Genomic DNA, 19,421 nt, shown 5'->3' with positions numbered 1-19,421 from the left:
GATGACAGAAAAGTCCCCTTTCGCGACAATAGAACTGTGTGGGCAGGCCGGGGGCCTCTGAAGGTCTCTGGGAACGAACGTGTGATCTGAGCGTTTACACCCAGTCGAGATGTACAGGTGTAAAGGCAAGTCATTGAAAACACGCAGTCACTTAGGAATACAACGACATTTCGTGACCTTCACCACGTGCCCCTCTCACTCACCACACATCTCCTTGAACCTCACAGCAACCCTGGAAGAGGGAGGGTCCTATCAGGTGAGAAAGGGAGGTTGGGGAACAGAGGCTCCATTGTGGGGTCCCCCAGCCAGAGGGAGGCGAAGCGGGCAGCCCCACGCTGAGCCCTTTGCTGAGAATGAAGCACGGACGGGTGGGTGAATGGAGCACATAGCTGAGCGCCCAGTGCTAAGTGCGTGTTCTTTGCTTGGAGCATGGACCCTGCCTGGGGAGGAGGACCCTTGGAGTGGCCTGCGGGGATTCAGGGGCTGGAGGCGCCTCCCTGGCTGACCTGCTGGGACTAGGGGCTGTGACTCGGTTACCGCAAAGGGCCCTGGCTGTGGCCTGCTGCACCCACCCTGCCGCAAACTCTCACAGCCTGATCGGCCCGAGCCCAGGGAAAGCAAAGCCCACTGGGGACTCAGAACCCCTCAGATGACAAGCTTTCCTGCCTGCAGGTAACTCCGGCCCCTGCAGGACCCCTGGGTCTGGCCCTTATTGCTGCCGTTTTCATTTATTTGCTCAGCAAACCCACAGTAAACCCTTACAAAGCTGCTGGACGGACAGTGCTGGAAGCAGCAAAAAGGAAGCCAGGGCTAGAGGCCCTTAGGGTGCCAAGCTTACTGGGGCAGGAGGGGTGGGGGCAGGGGGGCGAGTGAACAGGAGGGGGGGGACAGGGGGCGCAGGAGGGCCTGCTGCTGGTAGTGGGGTCAGGCAAAGCTGCCCTCAGACTGGGGGTGGAGGGCGGAGGAAGCCGCCTGCGCAGGCTGCGGGGCACCCCTCCTGGGCGTCGCTCCAGCTGGAGACCCCTCTGGGAGAGGAACACGGACCCAGACCCCTAGTGACGAGCAAGGCTTTGCTTATGTTACTTCCACACACACACAAGGCCCGATACAAGCTCACGCTCTAGTCCTCATAAACTGCAAAACGCCAATAAATGTACAAATGAGATACCTGCAAAATGGATATGATTTAGATCATGTAATCAAAGTTTAGTAGTGTGAAGTTATCGTTTTTTAATTGTGGTAAGATAATACCTAAGATTTACCCTTTTACCCATTTTCGTGTCACCGAGCACATTCACAATGTTGTGTGACCATCACCACCAGCCATCCTGAAGCTCGTCACCTCCCCACACAATAACTCTGTCCTGTCCAACAAGATGATGGTGTCACGTGTCTGCACTGTCACCAGGCTGGTCTGGGAGGTGGGAGGCCTGGCGCCCACCTGGCGTCTGGGGTGACTCAAACAGTCCGTTTTTCTCTTCAACCCTAACCAGGAAAGCTGTATCCACGTGTCCCATGGCTCTAGCTCCATGACGACCCCCGTTCACCCCCTGAATCGACCTCTGTTCCTTGGTGACAATTACCGTGGTTGGTATAGACGTGTGACTCTTGCCACAGGGTCTTTAGTCAGACTTAACAACTGAGGGCTTCTTTGATGAAAATGGATTTCAGTTGCAAATGTCCCCTGTAGAAGACAAGTTCTGCCTTTGTGGCAGCAGACGGACGGTGACAGGCCATTTTCGCATGAGCACATGCGCCCGTCACGCTCTGCCTGGCCGGTTCTAGACGCAATGCACACAGTGATCGCGCGGTTAGACAGCAGCCAGCAAGATGACTCAGGATAGTTATGGAAATAAAAACACAAAACCAAGAAATATGTAGTTTGTGGTTTCTAAGAATAGTCGAGGTCTGCAGATGGCGGATGGGTTAGAAGGGGTTCGGAGGGCAGGGAAGAGACCAGGTGAGGGGGGGGTAGGCTCACTGGGAGGAGGGGGCAGGAAGGAGAGATGGGGGGTGAGGCTCACTGGGGGGAGGGGGCGGGAAGGAGTGACGCCTGAGGTAACTGGGAGCTGTTACATATGGGAGAGAGAGCCCCAGGCAGGAGGGATGCACCTTAGATGGTGGTACCAGGCAGCGAACTGGGCAGGGCTGGGGTGGCGGAGATGCTGAGTTTGAGCTTTGTGGTGGGCAGAATGTCTGCCCCCCACAGTCCCCACGTCCTAACCCCAGAACCTGTATGCTTCCTTACATGGCAAAAGGTGTTTGTTGCCCCTTGGTGCTGACAGTCCGGGTCTGGGTGCCACAGGGTGACCTGAGAAGCACCAGGGACCTGAAAGGTGGGGCCGAGGACCTGCACTCTCTTGGGGGGCTGAGAGAGAAGAGGGTGGTGGACTGGCGCTGGGAGAGGGTGTGCAGGAGTGGCAGAGGGAGGACGACAACCAGGAGAGAATTTCATGGAGCATGGTCAAGAGGTGTCGAAAGCCCTGAGATCGAACAAGACAGAACAAAGGTGTATACAACGGGCTTGGCAACCTGCGGCCTCAGCAAGTGCAGGCTTGGGGGTGTGTGTGTGTGTGGTCGTGGGGGTGCCAGGGAGGAAGAGGCAGCGGGCGAAGAACGAGGCGAGTGAGTGGGGAGAACATGGCACGAAGGAGGGCCTGCCACGATCCCGTGCTCTCCGTGGAAGGGTGCCGTGGTCAGTGACCCTGCGGCGGGGTGACTGCCAGAGCCTCGTGTGCGCCTGCCCAGGGAGCAGGGCTGGACAGTCGGGGGCGGGTGTGAAACCGGGGAAATTGTGGGGGGACAGAAGACAAGGCGGCTGGCCCTTTGGTCCAGGAAATACTTCATTAAATTCTCCTTCATTAGACTGAAACCTGCAAAACACTTTCTCAGAGGAAAAAGAATTGTAAGCAAAGCGTGGCTCTTAGCTCTACCTGTCAAGTAAATCACGTAACTTGCGTGCACCTTTATCAGAAACATAAATTTTACATGATTGCAAAACAAACAATAGAAAGGAACAAGCATTTTCTGTAAGTTGCTATGAGAAATCCTTGTCCGAAACCTGGAGCAGCTCCCACTGAGGGCTTAGCGCCCATTACACATCAATCTTATGTCCCAGGAGAGGTTATGAGGATCCAGAACACTCCGCCTTGAAGCGGTCGTAGGGAAATGCTGTGTGCAGGTCTGTTCGGAGGGGAGGGGAGGAAGCGACATCTCAGGACCACAGGCTCGAGTGTCCTGAGACCATAAAGAATAGCCTTTTGACAGACCTCCAGGTGGCATTTCACTGCTTACTTCGAAGGGACCTGAGAAGCCGGTTACCACCCATTTGGACAAGCACTTGTGCTTGGTGACAGAGCCACAGGGCTGAGCCCAGGACTTGAACCCAGGTCAGACTCGAAAGCCACGTGCTCCACTGCTCTCTAGGGACACTCCCCACCCAACAGTCCAGGTCACAAAAAACCCCATTATAGAAAATGTGGAAAATGCAGGAAGTCTAAATAATAACCACCATCAGAAAATAACCGTTCTGACACGCTTGTTGTGTGTATTTCTACTTCTAGTGCCCACAGAAGCATTTGGGCTTTTTCTACACCCTGGGTGCGTATTTAATATGTGGTCCCTTGTTTTACAAAGCTGGGGACACTGCTTCCCGAGGGCAGGCTGCTTGAACAGGAGGATGTGGCTACCTGACTCTAAACCCCCATCTTCAGGGGGCGGTTTCTCCTGCAAGTTGACCTCACATTCCAGCTGCGACCTGTTGACACCCTCCGCCCCCCTCCAGGCCCTGGAAGTGGACGCCTGCATGGCTCAGCATAGGATGGAGGCACTCCCTCACTCGTCACCTTTCCTGAATCTTGTAACTCAAGGTCTGAGGCTTGTGCTGGTGAGATGAGATCACACGATGGGTCACGGTCACAGGAGGCTGCTCTGAAGTCCGGGCTCCTCCCCGCTCAGCACAGGACAGCAGCTGCTCTCCGGAAGTCCTGGGATGGCAGTGCCTGGGCAGGCCCAGTGCCTCACTGCACGTGGGAGAGTGATGGGGAGCAGAAGTGGGCACAGCTGGGGCCTGAGCCCTGGCTAGTATTCTCAGGAAACGGAAAATTTCGGGTGCAGTGTTGTCAAAGCCTGTCAGGGCATCTGGTGTGATGGAGGGTCGGGGGTCCCTGCAGGTATGGCCAGCACGCAGGGGGAGGCAGGGCATTGTCGGGATGTTAGGTATTCCCACAGTTGAGCAATTTTGGCTACAAATCATAAGGGAATGGCAGCGCCTCTACATCGGCCTCTGCTCAAAAAATACGAACGTGTCCCAGAAGACCTACTTCCCAAAGCTGCCGATGTGCCAAGCCACTCACATTTAGACGGTGGGGATGTGTCTGTCATCCACAGAACTAGCCCTGACCCGAGGCTTGAAGAGGCCGGAGCTGCTGGCAGGTGAGGGCTGTGCAGCGTGTCACACAGGGTCGGGCCACAACGTAGGGCCTGAGAGCGGCCCAGGTGCTTGGCACACTCAAACCTGTGAGGAATCGGTTAACACGTGTGCTCCCGGCCGGGCTTTCGGGGTCCACAGGACAGTGCCACCTCTGTCCTGTGTGCTGCCACGGCCCCGGCTTCCAGCACAGTTCCCAGCATCGGGAAGCTTATCTGCGAAGGTGCGGCGGGGCTCAAAGGCCGGCTCCACAGCTTCCCGGGGACAGCGCTGCTGGGATCTTAGCAGCCCAAGGTCCAGGCGGCATGGCATGGCATCCCATCACATGTGGCTTTCCTAAGGCCACAGCTGGAAAGCCTGGAGGCGGCCAGGGCCCAAGCCGGCACAAGCTGCCCTGGCAGACAGGTGTGCCGAGGTAACACGCCCCCATGGAGGCGAGTGCAGCTTCCGGGAAACGCCGCCATCCATGATGAGCTGCGCCGGAGACGGGAATCATCTGGGCTGGGACTTTTGAGAATGTGTGAATTGGCACCATCAGCGGGGGTGGGAAATCCTGTAACGTGGAGGGCTCTGCTGTAGAGGCACTTGCTTTACCAGGATTACCTTAGAAGCGGGAAGGAAGATTGCTTTTTAAAATTACAGGAGCCAGCTCCCATGCCAATTCTGTTATCAAATAGAGATTTTGATACAAAATAGGAACAAACTGTGGAATTACGGGAATTGTAACACTTCCAGAAACTGGCACTTCTGGAGGGTGCTTCTGAGCACTCAACAGGCGTTACCTTGGAGGAGCCCTAACTCTCAGGGCCAAGGCCTGGGGCATGGGCGCGGGAGGTCCCCATACGAGGTCAGGGCGCTTCTCACCCGCGCCACACGCCTTGGTGTATGGCCTACACTGATGGCCTCCGGCCAACTGTGGGGGTGGCAGAACGACGAGTATGGGCTCTGGGGCCAGAGGGCGTCTGCTCCCAAGCCCAGCTCTGCTACCCAGTTTTTCTCCAGCTCCACTGTGCTCTCCTCTCCTCCCTGTAGAATCGTACTGGTAGGAGCTGCTAGCTTTCACCGATTCCTTCTGTGTGCTGACCTGGCTCCGAAACGTCCTCCTGTAGGGACTCTTTAATGGGGACACGACCATCCCGACGGGGCACCACGAGGAATGAACGGAAGCATGTGCAGAGGGCCCAAGCCCTGCCTGGCACGGACGGGGTGCTCCCTACACGCCAGCTTTCATGGAGCAGTCAGTCTGGCCGTGGGAGCGCTGGGGCCCCTCCCCCCGGCTCACTGCCAGGGCTTCGCAGGGCTGGCACCGGAAGGCACCTGGTCGACCTCGGTGGACGGAACCAACATTCCAACTGTGCCAATGCCCTCGGTCCCCCAGGAGACCAGCTGGGTCATCAGAAGGCTGTCGAGGAGGGTGCGTCTGAGTCCCATGATATCTGGGACTCTGGGACGCTCCCACTGTCCCCGTTGTTCTGGAGGGCCCGGGCCTGCTGAGCCTCCTCCACGAGGTCAGCCACCAGGTTCAGCCGGCACGCCCTGAGCGCCCCCACCAGGTGCGACACCGCCGCGTCCTCCCGCTGCGTGTTCCGCCAGACTCTCAATGACTCCCTGACTTGTTCTGTCAGGTTTCGGGGATACTTCACCTCGATGGCGTCGATCTTGCTGTCAGACACTTTCAGCTGGCGAGCCAGTCTTCTCCAGTCCTTCCCCACGTGATCACATATGATGTCAAATGCTGCATACAGGTCTGGGACGGAAAGAACAAAATGATTTACCAGGTGTGGGGGGGCTCTCCAGGAGACAGGTAACCCCACGTTCTCCAACGGGCTTCTCCCAGTGCTGACCCGAGTGCTGGGTACACCAGAGGTCTTCTTGCAGAGGCTGGGAGGTCACAGAAGGATCAAGAGTGACCTCTAATCCTACCCCGGCCAACCCCAGCCCCAAACACTACTCAAGAGGTGTGGCCTGCTGAAGATTGACGGCTGGGAGGGCTGCAGTGGGGCTGGGGGAGGGGCTGGGAGTTGCCAGAGGACAAGGGTTGCTCCCCACGCCATCCCGAATGGTGGCCACTAAAAAGACACGTCCAGGCCGAACCCCTGGACCGTGAATGTTATTTAGAGAAGGGTCTCTGAGGATGTGATTAAGCTGAGGAGGATCTTGAGATGAGATGATTCTGGGATATCCAGTGGGCCGGCCCCAAGTCTAGTGACAAGTGTCCTTAGAAGACAGACACAGGAGAGGCCACGTGACCATGGAGGCAGAGACTGGACGGGTGTGACTACAGCCCAGGGACGCCTGGCACCCAGAAGCCGGAAGAGGCAGGAAGGAGCCTCCCCCAGAGCCTCTGGAGGGAGCACGGCCCTGTCACCCCTGGATTTCTGACCTTGGCTCCAGAATTGTGAATCAATTTCTATTGTTTTAAGCCCCCATATCTGTGGATGGCAGCCTAGGAAGCCAACACACACCCCAGTTCTTATTTTGGAAGCTGCCCTGACTGACCAGCAGGCTACCATGTCCTCATCTGCTGAAGTCACCACTGAGATGAGCGAGCTGGGCACTACAGACCATGAAAAGCTGATTCTGGAATGCGGAGAGAAGGACCAGCGTGGCTTGGAGGGCTCCTGCGAATTTGCATCTCCAGCTACAAGCCCCCGAGACACGTCAGCCTGCCTGCCAGCCCTTCCAGCCCTATGAGGTGGTCACTTCCATTTGCACAGGTGAGGACACTGAGACATGTGGAAGGTGAGTGACCTTTCTGAGGTCACAGAGCTGGGCAATGGCCGAGCCAGGATGTGAAGCCATGACAGTCTGATGCCAGAGCCCTTCTTAACCATGATGGTCAAGTGTCTTCCGTAAAAGAGTGACACCGAATCGCCCTTTAGCAGCCCACCCACACCTGCTGTTCACCTCCCAACATACAGTAACTACATAAATAAAAACGCGCGCGCGCGCACACACACACACACACACACACACACACACACACACACACATCTAAACTGGTATCTATAATTTGTGGACTGCCTTTTAAATGCATTATATCAGCATTCCCCCGCGGTATAATTTCCCTATGTTCCGTTTTGTCTAGCACTGTCTGTGCGTGTCTGACTTCAGGCCGCGCTGTGCTGTCCAGCTTGCCACCAATCCTATGGAGCGATGCCTGTGGCGTCACGTTTATATCCTTTTTGGTTCAGTGACTGAAGGACCAACTCCAGGCCACAGCCTGAAGCCTGAGGGGGGTGCCCCCAAAGCACTTCCCATCCCGTCCCCAGGCTCTGAGGACACAGGGGTGTGGCTGGGACACCCTGCTGTACTCAGGTCTCCCTTCTACTCCTGGAAGCCTCTGCAGGCCACAGGCGAGGGTGGAAGATGGGGGTGCCTGAGAGAAGGGTAGGAAGTCAGTACAGAACGGACTTGACGAGAGGGGCATTTTAGTGGCGAAAGCCACCCACCCCCGAGGCCACCCTGCCTGGGTTCAACCCTAGCTCTGCTGGTTACTGACTGTGCAAGTCACTTAACATCCCTCTGAGCCACACTCCCCTCATCATCAAAAAGGAAGTGATGACAGACAAGGATGACAGTCTTTAACTAACGGCGTTATTATGAAATCAAAACATGTAACGTGCTCAGAACAGTAACCGGCACTGGCTGGATATGCTCCCCGGGGCACAAGGGACGTGCCCGCAGCCGCGCTGGCACACCCACTTTCTGCCCCACCTGCCCTGCCCACTCCTCCCCACCCAGAGGTGTCTTCTAGTTCACCTGGAGGGAGTGAGGTGGTGGAGAAAGCCCTGAGGTTGGGGGTTGGGGGTGTGTGTCCATGCTCTGTAATCGGCGGTAAGTTAATGTTTCTGAGTTTTGATTCTCCCATCTGCAAAGCGGGCATGTCACCTGTCTCCCAGGGTTGTTTAGGGAAACCCCACGCAAACTACACCTGGTGAAGGTTGGGCGCCCGGCGGACGGGCTCTGCACCCCCCGGGGCCCCGCCCCCGACTCCTGTCCCAACCCGTCTCTGGCACTTGTCCCCGTTCTGTGCCTCAGTCCCCGCCCCAACTCTCTCAACCCCCGTCCCAACCCTGGTCTGCGCCCCGCGCCCACCTTGCTCCTCCGGCGCGGCCCGGCTCGTCGCGCCCGCCTGGAAATCGTCCAGCAGCCGCAGCAGGTCCTGGCGCCGCAGGGAGGAGAGCAGGTCGCGCAGCAGCTCGGTGTTCTGCGGGTCCAGCTCGTTCTGCTCCAGCAGCACCGAGAAGAGGTCGAGGCCGCTCTGCACGCGCTCCAGCTTCCTCTTGCTCACGCAGCTCTGGCACAGAAACTTGATATCGGTGAGCTCGCTGCTCGATAGGCCGGCCGACACCGAGTGCAGCAGCACCAGAAACGGATCCATGGCGGAGGGCGACGGCGGCCCGCGGGCGCGCACGGCGGGACCCGGGCCCGGCCTTCCGCGCACGTCCCCCGCCCGGGCCCGCCGCCCCCGGACCCCGCAGCTCTGGTTTCCACTTTATGCGGCCCTAACGTCGGCCCCCACTACCGGAAGTCCGCCCGGGGCCAGGTTGTCCGGCGTCTCGCGATAACTCCGGGTCCCGCGCATGCGCTCGGAGCCCGACTGTTGCCGTTTCCGCCCGGGAGGCACGCCTGCCGCCAGGAGGCGCCTCGGACAGGCTGGCGGTGCGGGGCTGGGACGGCTTCTGCGCCTGCGCCCTGAAGACCTCCCTCGGGGTGGGAACGTCTGGCCTTGAGAAGTCCCGAACTCCCGAGCGCGGGCTGGGAGGGAGGGCCTGCGTTTCCTGTGGAATGTTGCACAACGGATGTCGATATTAAGTGCGTTTATTATTAACATTTGTGATAATGCATGCCCTTTAGTGCCCCCTGTACACCTGTGTGTGGAAAAAAGACAACTCAGAGGTTTATTTAGGTGTTAACGTTTGTTTAACGTTTGATTTTTAAAGCTGTCATTGATGCTTTGAATGCTTTTTAACATTTATTGAGCGCCTACTGTGTGCCAGGCAGTAGGTGCTGAGGACAAATTCGGGAACAAATCGGAGGAAGTCCCTGCCTGCCAGAGCTTAGTCATCAGGACACGAGCTTACAAAGCACAGATAGGAAAGTGCAGTGTGCTGGCAGTCAGCACAGCCAGGGCAGAGAGGATAGTGGGTTGGGGTGTGTGGAGGTGGGGGCTGCCGCACGTTTACAGGTGTGGTCAGCAGGCTGCAGGTGCAGGGGGCGAGGGGCAGATATGTAGGCCTGGGGGTGGAGCGTGCTGGGCGGGCACAGGGAGAGCAGAGTAGAGGTGCAAAGAGCCCAGGTACCAGGAGCAGGGTGGGGTGGGGGGAGAGGGGGCAAATTAGGGGGGCCTCACAGGCTAGGTAAGGGCCAGGCTTTTCTGCCCCTGAGATGGAGCAGGTGAGAGGAGTGAAGCTAACTGAGTTATTATTTTTTTAAATTATATATAAATTATATATATGTATAATTATATATATACAAATATATATATTTGAGAGATCATTCATATTCCAAATAACTCACCCTTTTAAAGTGTACAATTCAGTGGTTTTTAGTATATCCATAAGGTTGTACAACCTTCACCATTAAATAATTTTGGAACATTTTCATCACTCCAAGTAGGAACCTGGTACCCATTAGCAGTCACTTCCTTCCCCTCCCCCCCATCCGCTGGCAACTGCTAATTTACTTTCTGTCTCTTTGGATTTGACCATTCTGGACATTTCCTGTAGATGGAACCATATAGTTTGTGGCCTTTGTGCCTGGTTTCTTTCACTGAGCAGAATGTTTTCAAAGCTCATCTGCGTTGTAGCTTGTCAGTGCCTTTTTATGGGTCAATAGTATTCCATCGATGGATGGACCACATGTGTTTTTGTTTTTGTTTTAAAGATTTTATTGGGGGAATCGGGGAAGGGGAACAGACAAGCTGCCGTCTCTCTGTTCCTCAGTCCAGCTGTGGAGGACGTCACCTCACTGGCCCATGTTGGTATTATCATTGCATTCTTCCCGGGTGAGGCAGATCGGTCGCTGGCCACTGGACGGCTGCTCACGGTGACTCCCAGCAGCCCATACCAGCTGCCAGCCACCCACGGTGGCCTAAGGCAACCCACTGCAGCCTCACTGCAGCCTACGCCATCGCCTGCGACTCATGGCACTCCGCTCCAGGTCGAGTTGTTGTTCACCATCTTAGCTGTAGAGGGCAGTGTCACTGGCGCCCATGTAGGATCCTAAGCAAGGCCCTGCTGCTCAGAGCTGGCGTCTGAAGCCAACTCTTAACCATCGCGCCACTCAGCTGTCCGGACCACATGTGTTTATCCGGTCGTCAGTTGATGAACATTTCCGTGGTTTCCACCTTTTGGCTCTTATGAATGATGAACTCTGAGTTGCGTTTTTAAGGAATCAGTCTGCCACTGGGCAGAAGCCAGGGGACTCTGTGACAATGAAAGGAGGGCACTTGGACTCAGTGCAGCAGAGGAGGTGAGAAGGGAGCAGCCTCCTTTGGATTTGGAGATGTACGTGAAGGATAGGAGCTGAGGATGGAGTGTCCATTGACGGACCCGGGGAAGGTGCGGGTGGGTGGGTTTGGGGGAGGACCTAGCAGAGATGTGCATGGGACAGTGGGATACACACGCTAGGCTTTGGGACAGAGCTCTGGGCAGGTGATGTGAATCTGGGACTATTCTGTGTGTTTGTGATGGTTAATTTTGCACGTCAGCTTGACTGGGCTAAGGCTGCTGGGATAGCGTAAAACATATTTCTGGGTATGTCCGTGAGGATGTTTTTAGAAGACATCAGCATTTGAATCGCTAGACTGAGTCAAACAGATGGCCCTCCCCACTGTGCACGTGGGCCTCGTCCAATCTGTTGAGGGCCCAGATAGAACAGAAAGGCGAGGAAGGGTGAAGTCACGCTCTCAGCTGGAGCCAGTCATCCTCTCCTGCCCTCGGGCAATGGCGCTCCTGGCTCTTGGGTTTTTGGACTCAGGCTGGGACTCACACCATTGACCCCCTGGTTTTCAGGCCTGTGGACTCTGACTGAACTATACCACTGGCCTTCCCGCTTCCCCCACTTGCAGACAGCAGACAGTGGGACGTCCTGGCCTCTATAATCGCATGAGCCGATTCCTATAACAATCTCCTCGTATATGTGTACACATATCCTATTGGTTCTGTTTCTCTGTTACATCTCGACTAATATGGTATTTAGAGCACCCTCAGAATAAGGGCATCTATGAGTATGGGGAGCAAAAAGAAAAGGGGACCAGTGGCTGAAACCCGGAGTTATCCACTTGTGTGTTTTCTCTGCAGAAATGTCTATTCAATTCCTCTGCCCATTTTCAGTTGGGGAGCTTGTCCTTTTGTTGTTGAGTTGAAGGGGTTCATATCGGATAGGAGTCCCTTATTAGAAGTACAGTTTGCAAACATTTTCTCCCATTTTGTGAATGGCCGTTTCATTCTGTGGATCGTGTCCTTTGATGCACAAAAGTTTTAAATTTTGATGAAGTCCAGTTTATGTATTTTTATTTCACTTAGCTTTGTGTCTTTAAGAAGAAGAAAGAAAAGCATCTTTTACTGGTTTCATGGATGCAAATTGGTCTGTATTTGCGTGGGTGACGAGCAGAATTACTTTCCTTTCTCCTCTTGTATTGTCTTGGCGTCTCCCGGCTTCTTTTGCTTTTTCTGTTTGTTTTTGTCTCTCCCATTCGTCTTTCCTCGAATATCTGGGGACTCTGGGCTTTGCTGGGGGTATTTTTTTCTGAAGAAAAAGCCTCCTTATCAGGGGCAGGGGTGTGTGGTGGACAGAATAATGGTCCCCCAAGATGCCCACATCCTAATCCCCAGACCTGGGCATAAGTTAGTTTACATGGCAGAAGCGGCTTTGCAGATGTGATGAAGATGAAGGACTTCGAGATGGGAGGTTATCCTGGATTATTCCCGAGGACCCAATCTCATGATGAGTCCTCATAAACGGAGAACTAAAGACAGCATGAGACGGGCCCCCCTTACTGGCTTGAAGGCTGCGCAAGGGATCAGTCCTACTCACACCTTGATTTTGGCCCAGTGAGACCCATGTCAGACGTCTCACCCGCGGAACTGTAAGTTAATAAACGTGTGTTGTTTTAAGCCGCTGAAGTTGTGGTAATTTGCCGTGGCAGGAGACAAAATCAAGGCAGGCCCCACGTGCTGGGTCTTTCTCCCTGAGTGCAGCTCCCACAGGCGGCCAGCAGAGGGCAGCAGCCACCAACAGGCAAAGCCAGGGACTGGGCGCTTCTGCTGGAAATCAGGACGGCCGGTCAGGACCCCGGTGACAGTTGGGTGAGGAGGGGTGACCAGGAGGGAGCAGCAAGGGAGGCTTCTGAAGTGCCATGTCATTCTGTTTCTCAGTCTCGGCTACAGAGGCGTGTGGTTTTTGTGGAAGTTGATCGTACACAAGATATGTGCACTTTTTTGTACGTTATACTTCATTAAAAATGTGGGGCAAGCTCATCTCCCCAGGGCTGTGTGAGTGAGCAGTGGGTGGGCTGTTTGCTATGGGCATATCTGTGGGCACCAGACCTTAGCTCCTGTGTACCCCCTTACCTCTCATGTACCCCCTTACCTCTCCCACCAGCACCCTTGCCAGCTTGATTCCAAGGTGCACGCAGCTCAAAGGCAGAAAAACCCAGCTGTTAGTCTATTTGCCTGCCATCCATCCCTCCCTCCCTCCCTCCCTCCCTCCATCCTTCATCCACCCATCCAGCCATCCATTCCTCATTCATTCAGCACTTTCCAGTGCCTTCTCTGTGCCTGGCACTGTGCGAGTGCCCCGTCCTGTTCTGTTTCCTGGCAAATGTGAGCACTTTTCTACCCTGCTGTAGCTCTCACAAAACGCGGACGGTGAATGAGTGTTGCCCGAGTAGGGGTTCACACAACCCCTGTGGTGTGGGACCGCTTTTAAGGGGCATACAAATGGCGCCTGGGTACCTGCAGATGGATTGTGTGGGAGGCGGGCATGAGGGTGCCTTGGGGCAGCAGTTCTGAGTCACCCTGGAGTGGGGAGAAGCCTGTCTCAGGCACATGTCTTGGCCAAGCTCTGTTCCAGGGACTCCCTCAGCTGGCCCTGCATCCCAGGAGAGGGACCGGCCCCAAGGCGCATCTAGGAAGGCCAGTGTCTCCAGGAGCCACAGTCTCAGCTGCCCCCTCGGCCAGTGGGTAGGCACGTTTGGGAGGGTGGGGAGGTGGACTATGGTGGGTGGAGAGGGCACGCACATCTAAAGCAGAGCGGCCACTGCTGGGCTCGTCACGTGTGAGAATGTGACATGGTGAAAAATGGGGCTGTGCTGTCAGATGGTGTGATTTTTTTTTCAAGACAACATGCAAACCTGGATTTTTATTTAACTGGTTTTGATGTATTAACTTAAAAAAAATCGACAACTGCTGAACCTATCAGAGGGAGGTTGTCTTGGGCTGGAAGCAGCTTGCACCAGCCTCCACCATCAGGGGAGGGCAGCAGGACCCCACAGCAGACACCAGTAGGAGTGCCCGCCCCATGCCCACCACACCACTCCTGGGACCAGTAACAAAAAATGTCGGGCCCCAGCAGAGCCTGACCCTCTCTGGGCCTCCTTGTGTTTGTCTGTGAAATAATGGTGCCGGCTGACCAGCTGAGGGGATCCCTACATTGTGAGAGCGCAGGTCTTTTTGACATTACCTGTTGCTTTTTCTCCACCACCTCTACCACTCTTGTCCAAACCCATCATTGTTCACCTGAATTTCTTCAATAATGTCCTCTCAATGGCTGCAATACCTCAAAATGTGAATCAGAGCCCGTCGCTGCCCTGATGAAACCGGCCAGCCTCTGCTGTGGCGCTTAGCACCAAGCTCGCAGCCCTCACGTGATCGGGGAGCCCTGCGTGAGTTGGTTCCGGTCGCCTCCCCTGCCCTCCGCTCCCACCACCCTGTCCTTGGTGCTCCTAGAACTCACCCGGCACGCTGCTGCCTCAGGACCTTTGCATGTACCGTTCCATCTGCCTGAAACAGCCTGCCTTCCTCCAGGAGTTTACGCTCTGTCTCCATTGCTCAGGTCGCCAGGGGCCTCTCTGACCAACTCAGTTACGCTCAGTCATATCACGTTAGATTTTCATCTGCACCCTTTTCTTCCTCTGAAGTTATCTGGCTCTGGGGTTCATTTTCTGGTTCAGCATCTGATGCCCTCTATAAGAACTCATGCCCCGGCGAACGGGCTGTGTCTGCTTTGTTTCTTGCTGTCTTGAACGTTACATGAATGAACGTCTATAGGGTCTGGGTGTCAGTCTCTATAAAGTCTCAGCTTAGGTGCTCAGCAGCCTGTGATGTTAAGACAAGCCTCCCCCCACCCCCCCGCTAAGCCTGTGTTCTCATCCATCAGATGGGGCTGAGGGTCCCACGTGAGCCCTCATGGGCTTCTGGGAGGACCCATGGAGGGGGAGGGGTTCCTGTGACGCTGCCCTGGGTGCTGTCCTTGTTACAGGACTAAGGACATGGCTCCAAAACTTTAGGAGGACGTCCTGGACTGCAGGCACCCAGGACATTGTGAGCTTGTCGTCTGCTGCGATTCTCAGGGACACAGCCCCACAAGCATGAGGGGCACCCAGGTGGTTTAAAAAAAAGTGTCCCCACTTGACCAGATGAAAACACTGGTGACCCTAAGTTGGTCCCCAAAAGGGTGGGGGGCAATTTAGGGCCATGAAATCCTAAATACTCTGTTGGGTTGGTGGGATAAGGGGTCAGGATTTAGGGCTCATGAGACAGGCTGCTGGGAAGATGTGACAACTCCCATCTCAACACACACACACGGACACACAAGCACATACACATATGTGCACACAGACACAAGCTCATATAAACACACGCATGTGTGCACACGAAGCACACACACACATGCATACACATGTGCGCGCACACACACACACTCACAGACAGATGAAATTCCAAGAACATCTAGAACAATTCATGTGTCTGTCTGTACTAAAGGAAACGGGTGCCTGTAAGTCCGTCCTGAATTTGCAGCTCAACCATGGGGTTTGGGGACATTGGGGACGGGCTCTGGTTCTTCCTCGGGCAAACGTCACCAGACAGCGTTCAGTGAGGAGTGTCATGTCTCCACGTTTCTTCAGATGAATGTTCAGCCACGGCCCTCTGTGGATTTGTGTACATTCACTTAAAAAAAAATGGTTTCCGTAAAAGGATTGTTGGTAATCACCTAATTTTTAATATATTTATATACAAAACCCCCATTTCAAACGACTTACTGTACAAGAGAAAACAGAAGCATCAGATTGCATGAGTTTAGCAAATAATGAAAGTCTACGACGCCTACAGACTTTAATCGGAATTGGACGCTACGGGAGCGTCAACGTGACACCGATCACGTGTTCAAGACAAACGCGTTTGTTACCCTCCCTTTGGTAAAACATTTCATGTTTCTCTGGGCGCTTGAGAAATTTCGGATGAGAAGTTCAGGCTAGACTGATTGCTGTAAGTTTAGATCACCCCACATCACCTATGAGGCCTGGGGTTTTTTTTGTTTTTGTTTTTTTACAAGCTTTTAAAATCATAACTGTCCAACAGTAATGTTCCTGTAAGTAAAAATATAGAGAAGTGTTACCAAAATAGAAGCCTTTATTAATAAAAATCTTTGGTAGTAACAGTATTTTTAAATTCCTTTCAATGATATTTGGTTAACTAATAAAATAAATTCCTTCCACCTTTGAACTACAGGAAAAAAAACCCCCTCAAATCCACCGTAGAATTGATTTGGAAAAAAAAAAAAACCACCACTCAATAAATATCCTAAAGCTGCGGATGTCCCCCCGGGAGCCTTGAAGACTTCCGTGAAACCCTTACGTCCTCTTTGGACATGACTCCGAGGTCATCTCTCACTGCCCGTTGTCCTGTCGACCTGGCTTTGTCCCCCAAGGAGGACGGATATTTATAAGGTCAGCTCACCGCGGCGCGGGGAGGCGTGTGTCTGACGGTGGAGACCCCAAAGGTGCTGGTCACCTGCTTACTCAGGGTCACCTGCACCCGGCTAGTTCTCCAGGAGTAAATCTGATGCCCGCACGCCCCCTGGTGGACGGGGCCAGGCCACCTCTCTTTCTGGCCTGAGTGTCTGATTCTGAACCTACAGAAGGAACAGGATGAAAAGTCGGCGGGCTCACTTTGTGGACCCAGAGGCAGGTGGCGCCTCCTGGATCTGGTCTCAGCATCATTTATTCGTCATCCGTGTCGCTATTCTCCCTTCAGTACCGGCCCCGGCCCAGTGCCTTGGGCCGCCCTCCGCCTCTCTCTCAGGGCAGCGGGAGCATGAAAGGAGGTGATTTCCGGATGCCTCTGCCCACCTGCCCCTGCAGAGGGGACCCCAGGATTCCAAGGACGGCTTCTGCGAAGCACCAGCGTCGCCGTGTCACCACCCTACCCCCAGCAATCATCTGATTAACCTTGAATGTTAAAGATAAAAAGATTCCCTGCATAACGGTTTTGTGCAAAAACAAGGAAGATTAAGAAACCAGAAAAAAAGACTAAAAAAAAAAAAAGTCCTATCAGAAGGTGGCAGTCCACGTGTGTGACAAACACAGGAGCCACTGGGCCTTAGGGGGCGAGAGGCCACCTGCCCGGGAGAGGGTGCCGGTCGGCCGGATGGTCGGTGGGTCGGGAGCCAGCGGCCCTACAGGGCGCCGCTGTGGTGCTCGGGGCCGTCCAGGCCGGCCCGCGGGCTGTGGCTGTTGTGCCGCCCGCCCTCCTTCCGGTCCTTCTCCATCCACGTGTCGAGCAGCTGCCGCTTGCCCTGCTCCTCCCGCATGAACAGCTCCACCATCAGCACCTTCTCCTTGTGGATCTGCTGGCTGATGTCCTTGGGGATGTCCGGGATGACCCAGTCCACGAAGTCGCTCATGAACATGACCAGGTTCTGGAGGGAGAGTCAGCGCGTGGGCGGGAGGCCGACCGGGGAAGCGCTCCCCACCTCTACCCGCCTGGCTGCACCCCCCACCCTGTGAGGCTCGGGTTCCCGGAAGGTACAAATGAGGCAGGAAGGCAGCCAGCAGGCCCTCCAGAAGCGTTGGCCGGCTTCTTGAAAGAGTGGGAAAAGTACAGAGGAAAAGTCTCTGGAGGGTTCGGAATGCATTGGCTGGGGGGCTTAAGAAATGACCCGGCTGGTCACGTGTCACCCAATCTGACAAGTACTAAGCCTTTCTAGAAAATACCAGGGGTGCCAAACAAATGTATGCAAGTGGACACTTTGGCCAGCATTGCTCAAGCAGTAGTTCACTGTAATCAGAAGTGTCTGGACGCTGATGGGAACCGCTTTGAGCATCTCTCGTCATTGCAAAAGTCAAACGTGACTTGTATTTACCTTTTGTTAGCGGTATATATTGAGTATTACATTTTAATAGCTTTTCCTTTCTTAAAATGTGTACACATTTTTGGGGCACCCTCTGTAGTTAAAAACAGCAGAAAAAGGGATGGAACTGAGACGGACCGTGATGATTCCGCGGGCCCTTGGGCAGTTTGCAAGGCCTCCCGGGAGCACCCTGAACGACCGCTCGCCCCTGAAGGTTTCTTACTAGAGGAATTTCTGGTTCGTAGAATGCAAATAAGCCAGCTTTCACAGAACCACCGAAGTCTCTAGATCATCTGTTGGCTCGTCTGGCTGACTCAGTTGCCTTGTTGTGGGTGCTGCTGGTGCTCCCAGCCCCCCATTCCCAGCTGGTGCTCCCAGCCCCCCGCTGTGTTGTGTTGGTTGCTAATGCTCACAGCTGCCCCTTCTCCAGGGAACTGCCCCTCCCATCCCCCTCTGCCCCCCTGGACAGCCCACGGCCAACGAATGGCCAAGGTGGGCGGGCTAAAGGCCCTCTCTTGCCTCAAGGTGGGGCCAGGGCTCCAGGGCTCCCTGCAGGAGCAGGCCAGGCCGTCTGCGGCCGAGACCCCTTCCTTGCTGAGCTCCCACCCTATCCTGGGGTCTCCCCTCAATAACGCATTTGCAACAATGCATCTGCTCCTGGGAGCCTGGCCCAGACACGTGTGACTGCAGCGTTCTGGAAATCTGACAGAGGAGGCTGCCGAGCCTTGGGGTGGACGTCTTGCCTGATGCCACCTGTGTCGGAGCAGCTGGGCTTGACCCAGTTTGGGGATTCTAGATGCTAGGGGACACGAGTGCATGGAGCCCCAGCAGGGCCTACGTGGCCGAGGGTGCTCCCCCATCTCTGCGGGACCTCAGCCTTTGTGGGTACCAGCCTGGTCCCCAGTCTGGGGTCCTGTCCACTGGGAATCGTTCTGGCCTCCGTTAGCATACCCCCACTCCCTAGAGATGGGCCGGGTGAGGCCGGGGACTGGAGTCTGCTGGGAGCCCATTCCCTCCTGTGCACTGAGGGACGTCTCCTGCTACACAGAGATAGTGAGAGACAGAGAGCGGGGACCGAGGTGGGGCTCCTTTCCTCTACATCTCCTTCAATAAATGCCACTCGTCCTGAACCGAGCCTGCTTTCCCCAGCGAGTCCAAGTCCTTCACCGGTGCCGGTCCGGCCCCCAGTTACTCATGGGGTTCTCCAGGGACCCGTCCTTGCACAGGCCTGGGCTGCCAGGCCCCGTCCTTGGGGCTCCCAGAGGGAGCTCTCCAGGCCCCGAACCTCGACGCCGGCTGGCCGGCTCCCGCCTTCCTGATCCTATTCTGAGCACAGAGCTTCGTCAGGGCCCCAATTTGCAAAATCCTGGGACAGGGACCCACCGTACCTGGAAGACGATAACGAAGGCCAGCCGTGCTGCCAGGACAGCCCAGAAGTCCTTGGAGATGTCATACTTGTGCTCCGACCACGGGGGCTCCCGGTAATCTTTGTACCTGCAGAAGACGGTGGGATCAAGGTGGGGCTGGAAGAGGAAGGTGGGGTCCCGCCTGGTGCGTGCAGCTCCTGAGAGAGCGGCAGGAGAGTCTCAGCCGGAAGGCAGCTCTCCCTGGGGGGAGATGCCCCCGGCCGGCC

The 19,421-nt window shown here is 55.2% G+C and overlaps 2 protein-coding genes across 2 annotated transcripts in view; both read right to left on the bottom strand.

Moving 5' to 3' along the window:
* Positions 1-1,180: 1,180 nt before the first annotated feature.
* FADD (Fas associated via death domain) lies at positions 1,181-8,978 on the bottom strand. The gene is made up of 2 exons (XM_019654735.1): positions 8,528-8,978; positions 1,181-6,176 (listed from the first exon to the last, which is right to left on the bottom strand). The coding sequence occupies exons 1-2, from the start codon at positions 8,811-8,813 to the stop codon at positions 5,824-5,826; spliced, it is 639 nt and encodes a 212-aa protein (XP_019510280.1). The 5' UTR covers positions 8,814-8,978; the 3' UTR covers positions 1,181-5,823.
* Positions 8,979-16,146: 7,168 nt separating this feature from the next.
* The window catches only part of ANO1 (anoctamin 1), a 72,413-nt gene continuing 69,138 nt past the window's right edge, over positions 16,147-19,421 (bottom strand). The window contains exons 26-27 of the mRNA XM_019654661.1: positions 19,177-19,282; positions 16,147-17,356 (exon numbers count right to left, since the gene is read on the bottom strand). Coding sequence (XP_019510206.1) covers positions 17,114-17,356; positions 19,177-19,282 — 349 coding nt within the window. The 3' untranslated portion in view covers positions 16,147-17,113. The remainder of the gene's footprint in view (positions 17,357-19,176; positions 19,283-19,421) is intronic.

This window comes from Hipposideros armiger, unplaced genomic scaffold (assembly GCF_001890085.2).
Source record: "Hipposideros armiger isolate ML-2016 unplaced genomic scaffold, ASM189008v1 scaffold_228, whole genome shotgun sequence".
NCBI lineage: Eukaryota > Metazoa > Chordata > Mammalia > Chiroptera > Hipposideridae > Hipposideros > Hipposideros armiger.
This window is presented reverse-complemented; position numbering and strand designations above follow the sequence as displayed.

Coding starts and splice junctions, on each gene's coding strand:
- FADD (XM_019654735.1), bottom strand. CDS start 8,813: ATGGATCCGTTTCTGGTGCTGCTGCACTCGGTGTCGGCCGGCCTATCG. Junction 6,177..8,527: donor GGCCGCGCCGGAGGAGCAAG/GTGGGCGCGGGG, acceptor TTTCCGTCCCAG/ACCTGTATGCAGCATTTGAC.